Source organism: Glycine soja, chromosome 8 (assembly GCF_004193775.1).
Source record: "Glycine soja cultivar W05 chromosome 8, ASM419377v2, whole genome shotgun sequence".
Classification (NCBI taxonomy): domain Eukaryota; kingdom Viridiplantae; phylum Streptophyta; class Magnoliopsida; order Fabales; family Fabaceae; genus Glycine; species Glycine soja.
The window spans coordinates 4,726,195-4,736,215 of record NC_041009.1 but is presented as its reverse complement, the minus strand read 5'-3'; the positions used below and the strand labels follow the sequence as shown (position 1 = coordinate 4,736,215).

The 10,021-nt window shown below is 35.4% G+C and overlaps 1 protein-coding gene and 1 pseudogene across 1 annotated transcript; one reads left to right on the top strand and one right to left on the bottom strand.

Moving 5' to 3' along the window:
* Positions 1 to 2,156: 2,156 nt before the first annotated feature.
* LOC114421328 (G-type lectin S-receptor-like serine/threonine-protein kinase At1g11410) lies at positions 2,157 to 6,423 on the top strand. The gene is made up of 7 exons (XM_028387202.1): positions 2,157 to 3,592; positions 4,235 to 4,366; positions 4,483 to 4,667; positions 4,885 to 5,095; positions 5,243 to 5,480; positions 5,683 to 5,833; positions 5,918 to 6,423. Exons 1-7 carry the CDS (start codon positions 2,299 to 2,301, stop codon positions 6,221 to 6,223), a joined length of 2,517 nt encoding a protein of 838 aa, XP_028243003.1. The 5' UTR covers positions 2,157 to 2,298; the 3' UTR covers positions 6,224 to 6,423.
* A 311-nt stretch (positions 6,424 to 6,734) lies between these two features.
* LOC114421326 lies at positions 6,735 to 9,350 on the bottom strand (annotated as a pseudogene).
* Positions 9,351 to 10,021: the final 671 nt, after the last annotated feature.

The following is a 10,021-nucleotide window of genomic DNA, read 5'->3' as shown; positions in this document are numbered from 1 at the left end:
GTTCCTAAATTTGAATTCCAAAAGTCAATTTGTTTCTTCATTTTTTCATATTTCTAATCGGTACGGTTGACTATATAGAATTCTTTATACTGATAGTGCATAAAAATAAACTCAAAACATTAACACAAAAAATAAATTAAGTTTTAATATTTTTTTAGTTTTTTTAAAATATATATAAATAATTAGGTCTAAATAATAATGAAACTATATATCGACCAAAAGGTAAAAGATAACACGATAATAATTTATAATATAGATATTGAACACAAGAGCTATTAATTTTTAAGCTCTGAAATTTCTTGTATGTCATTTAATAGGTATAGTGGTCACTTAGTTTAATCTTTCTTCAGTTTTGTGAGTAAGATAAGAAATGGCGTAGCATGTGAAAAACTTGGTCATTTGGATTCAGGGATTTACGCCTATCGGCCCATGTTGTCAGGTAGGTTCGACTTTTGTTTTCAATTTTTGAGAGTAGGTTAGGAAGACCAATCTTTTTTATGCATAGGTTAGTGGGTCAATTTTTCTAAATAATGGAAATAAAAAATAACAAAAAATAGGTTGAAAATAATTTTTTTAAATAAAATATGAATGGGATGAGAATATGAATAGGAACAGTGATCAGACAATAATAGGAATTTGAGTTTATGTATAAAAAAATAGGAATTAAGTTTAAGGAAAAAAAGACTTTAGAACTAAAAATTAGGAAATACAAGAAATTAAAATGGCTACCAAAATTTGGAAATATTTCCATTCAGATTGTGTTTAGAAGAACAAAAATTCAATAGCAAGATTCGAGTGTTGCGGGGAACATGTGATAGGTTGAATGATCAACGGGCACAAATTGTAAAAAACGTGAAATAGTTCTTCTATTTAGCATCTTTGTTAATTGTTGAAAATTGGACACAAAATTAAACTTACGGACACACACTCACTTATGTTGAGGAAGATAAAATGAGAGAATAAATCAATTTTATACAAACTCATTCACACGTAAGAGAGGAAGAGGCTTGAATTTCACAGACTAAAATTGATTTCACTCATACTCTAACTGATACATGATGGTGGTTTTTTGTAGGCAAGCAAATGGGGGTGCAAAAAATAAAAGAGTGCAATCCAATTAGCTACTAGTAGTTCTATATGATTCTTTGTAAGTGGGTGGAAAAAAATCTTAAAAATGAAATTTCTAGCTATTTCTCCACTCTTCCAATAGTGGTGCTATTATTTTTAAAAACTTGATTTAAATATTTTTTTTAACCAACACTAATTAAATCGTTTCCTACAGTATATCCATTTATTACGACCCGTAGTTCATTAAATTTTCTCAGAGATGAGGTTGAGAGAAAATTAAGCTTTTGCCTCAGAATATTCATGATAACACTAGTTATAAAGGGAAAAGAACATTAGTTTTTTTTTTTTTATGTTCCCAGTTATAAAGTGTGTTAGTAATTAATAACAACTTTTTTAATACATATTCTTTTGTGTTAATCACTTTTCACAGTTTATTATACTATCATAATGATGGAACATTTCGTCCAAAATAGACAAATGGTGATTTCCATAAAAGGAAATTATAATTCTGTTAATTTTTATTAATCAATTATCGTTTAAAAATATCTCTGCACCGCATGACACACTTGAATATTAATTTCGTGCGATTCATGCTCATTGTTTAATTTCATACTAAATAGCATACCTCATTACCATATATTTTAACAGTACGAAAAAAGTATTGAACCAAAAAACAAGAAAACCAGAAACAAGAAATCAACCACTTCTCTTAATTTCTGTCATTTTTTATTTATTTAATTTTGTACCAACAAGGAATACGTACACATTCAATTGATTTCGTGTAAACCGGTTCGTGACACCATATAGCAATTCTCAGGTGGGCATCACTTTGTGTTGACTTGCATCAGCAAAGTAAAAGTACCGATCATTTAGATAAGGCAGAACCATTCATGAACATTTAATTTAGATCTGCTTCTTAAAATCGAATCGACCTTCTGAATTAATCTAAACCAATCTATCGTCTATCTGTCGTCTGAGCCACATAAGAAACCTAAGGAATTTAATGTGAAACTACCAATAATTGAAAATCTGGTTGTGTGTCTCAATCACAGTATTATCTTTACATGCAGTAGAACAACTCATACATATGATACCAAGTCTTCACGGAAAAATATCAGCACCCTCATAAATAACAAGCAACAGATCAAACTCCTCCATATTCCACGCCCAAATCTTTTAAATAAATTTTCTCCAAATACCATTCACACAACAACATCGATTTGTAATACCATGAAGTTTTTTTCAGCAATAGAGTTTCTAAGTTCATTTCTTGTGCTGATGTTCTTCTACCCTTTTTGCCACTCACTCGACAACACCATAACCATAAACCACCCCATTAGAGACGGCGACGTTTTGGTCTCCAACGGTTTAGGAAACTTTGCGCTCGGTTTCTTCAGCCCGCGAAACTCCACAAACCGTTACGTTGGGATTTGGTACAACAAAATCTCGGAACAAACGGTTGTGTGGGTTGCCAACAGAGACACTCCTCTTAACGACACTTCCGGTGTTCTCAAAATAAGCAACAACGGAAACCTTGTACTCCACGACAACAGCACCCGAAGCCTCAACCCGGTTTGGTCCTCCAACGTTTCCATTGAATCCACAAATAGCATTTCAGCCAAGCTTTTGGATACAGGAAACCTAGTTTTGATCCAAACCAACAACAACAACATTCTATGGCAGAGTTTTGATTATCCCGGGAACACTATGCTTCCGTTCATGAAACTCGGGTTGAACCGGAAAACCGGCCTGGACCGGTTCCTAGTATCTTGGAAATCTCCAAACGACCCGGGAACTGGGAACATGACTTATAAGATCGACCCAACCGGGTTTCCGCAATTGTTTCTCTACAAAGACAAAATCCCTTTATGGAGGGTCGGGTCGTGGACGGGTCAGAGATGGAGCGGGGTGCCCGAGATGACACCGAATTTCATCTTCACCGTTAACTACGTCAACAACGAGAGCGAGGTCTCCATAATGTATGGAGTGAAAGACCCCAGCGTTTTCTCGAGAATGGTGCTGGACGAGAGCGGCCATGTGGCAAGGTCCACGTGGCAGGCTCATGAACATAGGTGGTTTCAAATATGGGATGCGCCGAAGGAGGAGTGCGACAACTTCCGACGGTGCGGGTCGAACGCGAACTGCGATCCATACCACGCGGACAAGTTCGAGTGTGAGTGTTTGCCCGGGTTCGAACCGAAATTCGAAAGGGAATGGTTCCTTAGAGACGGGTCGGGTGGGTGCGTGAGGAAGAGTAATGTGTCCACGTGTCGGAGCGGGGAGGGGTTTGTGGAGGTGACACGTGTGAAGGTACCCGACACGTCGAAGGCGCGCGTGGCAGCAACGATTGGGATGAGAGAGTGCAAAGAGAGATGCTTGAGGGATTGTTCGTGTGTGGCTTACACGAGTGCCAACGAGAGCTCTGGAAGTGGGTGTGTTACTTGGCATGGAAATATGGAAGACACTAGGACTTACATGCAAGTGGGACAAAGTTTGTTCGTGCGAGTCGACAAGCTTGAGTTAGGTACTCTCCTTATTTCTTACTTTAATATCAAAATTATCTTATAACTTATTCATCATTATTTTTTGCTAACAATAAATAGTCCATCATTGTTATTACTCATTTGAGTTTCTAATCAAAATTTTAAAAATCAAATAAATTATAGTATAATTAATTTTTTTCTCAGTTGTCTGACTAGCATAATCAAACTATAATCACGTTTTATTTTCTAATCAAATATAGATAAAAAAAAATCAATCAAGATATTTTGGAAACTAAAATAAAATATTTTTAATTAAGATATTTTAAAATTTTCAATTTTTATTTAATAACAAAAAAAGTTAGTAACATCCTCTCTCTCTCTCTGGTGTGATAGTAATTTCCTCTCTTGTGTGTTGTTTGATATTAATTGTGATATAAAATATGATGTTTTGTGCATGTATGTTATAAAAAATTATGATAGAATTTTTGAATTATATAATTTCTATTTTTATTAGTTTTTTAATATTTTTTTTATAGCTAAGTTTACTACTAAAGTTTCACAACTCACATTTACTTTAAACTTTCGAATTGGATAGCCTTTTATATATATATATATATATATACACTTGATTTGCTTGTCATTATTTCTTTTACTTATAATATTTGTGCACTTGGATTTTGCAGCTAAATATGCAAAACATCCGTATGGTTCTCTAGGCAAGAAGGGGATGGTAGCAGTTTTAACCGCTGCTATTTTCTTGTTTTTGTTGTTGGCGATCACTTTCGTGTATTGGTTTGTTAAAACAAGGAGACAAGGTTAGTTGAATTATTTTTTTATCAAACTTGGTGTTCTTAATTCTATTAACATTTTTTTTTACTGCCTTAATTCTAATAACATGGTCAAATGTATTTGTTTCCTTGTTTGATGGTAGGAATAAGAAGGGATCGCAAGTATTCCTTTCGTCTTACCTTCGACGACTCAACCGATCTACAAGAATTTGACACTACAAAAAATTCAGATTTACCATTCTTTGAACTTAGCTCTATAGCTGCTGCAACAGACAATTTCTCTGATGCTAACAAGCTTGGCCAAGGAGGTTTTGGTTCTGTTTATAAGGTAGCCATTCTTCTTTAACAAGTCACAAATTCAACAACAATTTGCACTTTTTTAAATGCCTAGTACCCATGTTGTCACCTCCAAAAGTTAAGGAATATCTTTACACTTCACTTAGAGTTGCATTAGTCACAGAATTTGCCAAGCAAGTAATGTGTATTATAATATTGGCAAAGGCAAAGTGCCAAAGTGTTAAGTTTACCTTGGATTGTGACTTCAGGGTCTATTGATTAATGGAATGGAGATAGCAGTGAAGAGACTGTCAAAGTACTCTGGACAAGGCATAGAAGAGTTTAAAAATGAGGTTGTTTTGATCTCAAAGCTCCAACACAGAAATCTTGTGAGGATCCTAGGTTGCTGCATTCAAGGAGAGGAGAAGATGCTAATCTATGAGTATTTGCCAAACAAAAGTTTGGACTCCTTAATTTTTGGTATGTCGTGTTTTCAACTTTGCTGCTTAGTGCTTGAGCTCTCACTTTGTACCAATAAATAGTCATATAGAGTGACATCTTCATACATCAAGTAACAACGATTCATCCAATATGCTTCACTCTTGATACCTTGAATTTTTGGTCCAGATGAATCGAAAAGGTCGCAACTAGACTGGAAAAAACGATTTGATATCATCTGTGGGGTTGCTAGAGGGATGTTATACCTCCATCAAGATTCGCGATTGAGAATCATTCATCGAGACCTAAAAGCCAGCAATGTCTTGATGGACTCTTCATTGAACCCCAAAATTGCAGATTTTGGTATGGCTAGAATATTTGGTGGGGACCAAATTGCAGCAAACACAAACCGCGTTGTTGGAACCTAGTAAGTATTCAACAACACTTACAGTCACATGACATTAATTAGTTTCATTTCATTATACGTTACTTAGATTCCCATGCCGATTTAAAAGCTATTTAAACACTACATAAGTAAATAGTTCACTTCTAGAATCCACCTATCTCCTAATTTCACATGATTAGTAAAATAAGATATTAATGATTTCAGTTTTGTTTTGCTTTGTTAGTGGCTATATGTCACCAGAATATGCCATGGAAGGACAATTTTCTGTAAAGTCTGATGTATACAGCTTCGGAGTTTTACTTCTAGAGATCGTTACAGGCAGAAAGAATAGTGGTCTATATGAAGACATTACCGCCACAAATTTAGTTGGACATGTTAGTATTTTTATGAGAACTATGATCCAATTTAAATGTGCCCTTTAGTAATCCAATTAACCTGGTAACTTTCTATTAATGTAGATATGGGATCTATGGAGAGAAGGGAAAACCATGGAGATTGTTGATCAATCATTAGGAGAGTCATGCTCTGACCATGAAGTCCAAAGATGCATCCAAATTGGTCTTTTATGTGTGCAAGATTATGCTGCTGACAGACCATCTATGTCAGCAGTTGTTTTCATGTTGGGTAATGACTCAACTCTTCCTGATCCAAAACAACCAGCATTTGTTTTTAAGAAAACTAATTATGAGAGTTCAAATCCTTCAACCAGTGAAGGAATTTATTCAGTAAATGATGTAAGTATAACTATGATTGAAGCTCGTTGAAGGCCAAGGCTTTTGGATAGTATATGTGGAAAGCCTGTATGCTATTGTATGATGCTATAGTATCATGAATCCAAACAATAATAAGGTTTGGCAAAATATTGTATATGACATTTCGCATATTATCCAGTTTAGAACGATGATGTAAAAATCAAGAATAATAAAGGGGTGAGGTTAACCCCATTTTACTTCAAGTTGTATAACTACACTGCTCTAAGTATATTTTTGTATAAACAAAAACTGTAAATCTCGTTAATAAGAGTATGCATTATTGTTACTTCTTTCATTTTTCAAAATTTAGAAATTAATCTAAAGCTAAACTGTAGTTGTAGGATGTAATAAAGCTACCACGCAATAACTTAAAAAAACAAGAGGAAAATGAATGTTACTTGTATGTATGGTAGTTAACATTATATCCTTTAAATGAAAGAGTAAAACCTGTCATATTATGGTTCACTTGGGATTACCTTCGAACTTCAAAGTTGGAAAATTGTTTCTCTTCAATAAATCCATGGTTTCTAGGTCTATTACTCTTTCTAGAACCTCCATGCCACCATAATTTCAATAGATATCAGTGCCCAAAATTTCATTTATTTATTTTACAAGACCATAAAGTGATTTTAAGTACACTAGCTAAGCTAGTGGCTAGAAAGCACGGATCAAAAGATATTGTTAAAATGTTACACACGTACAAGCATACCCAGTAAAAAAAATCTACAGCATACTAAACAACTCTAAAACCTATAAGTGCCACCAAATTCACATTTGATGGGAAAGTGTGAAGTGTGAACCATGTATATATCTGAGGTAGCTTTTAGCGAGCACTGATGATAGTAGCTGTTACTTCATTGATTGAAGATCCTCCTCCTGATGTTGATGACTCAGGCAAATCTTGGTTCTCATTGAATAAAAATGCTGGCTTTTTGGGTGGGGGAAGAGTTGTTTCATTGCCTAGCATGAAAACAACTTCTAACATGGATGGTCTATTGATGGCATTTTCTTGCACACACAATAGACCAATTTGAATGCACCTCAGAACAAGGGCTGAAAGCATAGTTGTTGCATATTGAGTCAATAAGAACCCTTTGTGAGACTGACAGCAAATAATAATGAACATAAAGAACAGGGGATATCATTGAAAGTAAATCACGTACCTTTGCTTTTTCTCTTCCAAAGGTAATACACACCAGAGAAAAGAATGACACTTGCTAATACAGTAGCAATCAGCATTGCAACCATCCTCTTTTTACCAAGTTTCTTTGATTTTTTGTTATAATTTGCTGAGAGGAAGAAACAAGTTCAAATAGGTTCAAGCAGAACCCTAAAATATATACTAAAATATACTAATATACATGGATCAAATCATAAAGAAAAAAATATAGTGGGAGGGAGGGTGTACCTAGTTCAACAACATCAACACGGACAAATAAATCTTGGCCTTGATCACTAAGTTTTTGTATGTCTATCAAATTCCCATGCCATGCCAAGCACCCACTCCCACCATTCCTCACCTCAAGAACTGAATATGCAGGGCAAGAACAATTTCTCAAGCATTCCTTCTCACACTCTTCCAAACTCAAACCCCTTGTGGGAATTGCCACAGAGGTATCAGGAATCTTCAAGCCTTCAACTTTGGCAAAGCCTTCTCCATTCCCACAAAGGGATACTCCTGGCTTCCTCACACACCCTCCTGATCCATCTCTGTTCTCATACCAATCATGTGGAAATTTAGGCTCAAAACCAGGTAGACAAGTGCACCTAAAGTCCTCAAAGTTCAAAGAGTCACAGTTACCGTTTGATCCACAGGTTCCATAGTTATCACACTGATTTGTTGGTTCAGACCAGTACCTTTTCCATTCACTCTTTTGGTTATCCCAAGTGAATACTTGAAAGAAACCAGATTGCTGAACTACTATCCTAGGGATTATGGAATTATCAAACATGTTGTATGAGAGTTGCTACTTGGTTGTCATCTTCAGTAAAAGAAACGTTAAAAGTTAACATATCTCTTTTCATGTTGGGTATACCCATTAGTAACTCACCATTCCACGATCCAACCACTCCACAAGGGAGAGTTCTGGTAGTACAAGAACAACTGTGGTTTCTCACTAGTACTGCTGAATCTCAGTGTGTAAGAACCTGTTCCAGCCAGGGTCATCATCTGTCTTCCATGATTGGAGGAACCAACTCTGATTAGCTCTTCTGTCAAAACCAATTCTTAAATATGGAATCAAGGTGTCTGTGGGATGATCAAAGCTTTGCCAGATGAGAGTTTTGGTTTTGGTGTTGTTTAGAATCAAAACAAGGTTTGCTACGTCTGAGAGTTGAGCTATGACGTTGATGGTGGTGGTGTTTGATTTGGTGGCTGAAACATTGGTAGACCAAATGGGAATGGTGCTATAGTTGGTTTCCCTTTGGGTCGATTGAGAGAACCCCAGAAGTGTTATTGATGGGACTGTTTCTGTTTGCAACCCAAACCGCGGTTTTTCAGGCAAATTGTTGTACCATATTCCCACATAGCGTGTGTTGGACTTGCTTGGACTGAAGAATCCAAGAGCAAATGTTTTTTGGCTTTGGAAACAAGAACCTCGCCATCTCTTATGGCTTCGTCAGCAGATATGGTATCAGAAAAAGAGCAAAATGAGAAGCTAAAGAGTAGAATCAAAGAGCTTAGCAAACAAATGTTATGAATATGATTTTGGTGCATGACAAAGCTTGGCATATTTTTAGCACAGTGCATGGAGTCGCTCTTTCATATTCCCCTCGTACATTTTATGAGGAGAAATACTAGTTTGTAGAATAGAGATGTCAAATCAAATGTGCTCACACTCCTTCATTCTAATTTTTCTCTCTAGCAGATTCATGTACTCACAAGACTTTGACTTGGATTGAGGACTACTAGACTTGGAAATAAAATCATTCTTTCTTACAACATTCTGTCTTCTCATTAGATTGTCGTGGAGGCTGCTGATTGCATGGGCAACAAAGGCCGTACCTAGGACGTCACTCTTTGGAGGCCAACAAATAACTGTTACATACTACCTCTAGTCGAATTTACAAACAACAAGTGTCCTGTAAAAATTTATACTACACTTTTGCTTATAAATAGGACGAGGTACTATTTTACAAGATTGCCTTGCACCAATTACAGGAAGACATATGACGTTTTCTGTTTAAGAATAACAGATTTTTATGATGGGGTAATGGATTAATATAATTAATAATTGATTTATCTCAAATCCAACGATTGCAAACAATGATCGAAGAAAATATGTTTTGTCTAACATAACTTCTAAGAGAGATCAACCTTAGTTCGTAAGCTCGAATTATAATAAAAATTTATTTTATAAAAAACATTAGTCTGTAGAAAATTGGGTGATACGTAAAGGATTAATTAGCTATAAGTGGGGATGTAACAAAATTTGATGTGAAATTATAAGATTATTATTATGTAAATAATTTAGGCCTTGCGTCTAATGTGTGTGCTCCACTCTAATCCTTTTTCTCACCCTATTGGTATTGTGATTGACTTCACTTGGAGGTTTCAATATTTTCACGAAAACTCCTGCTGTCTGCCTAATGTATATAAGCCTAATTACGCGTGGGTTTGTTGGCCGTAAAGTCAATTTATTTTTTGACTATATTATGTGCTAAATACATGTATGAGGAAAGCAGTCCTTGACTTTACTACATGTTATTTATACATATATACACGCAACTATTTCTTCAGTTTTTTCCATCTTGTCTGCGATACTGTTTCGGAGTGTAAACCTATATGAAAAAAGAAACAACTAGGGCCAG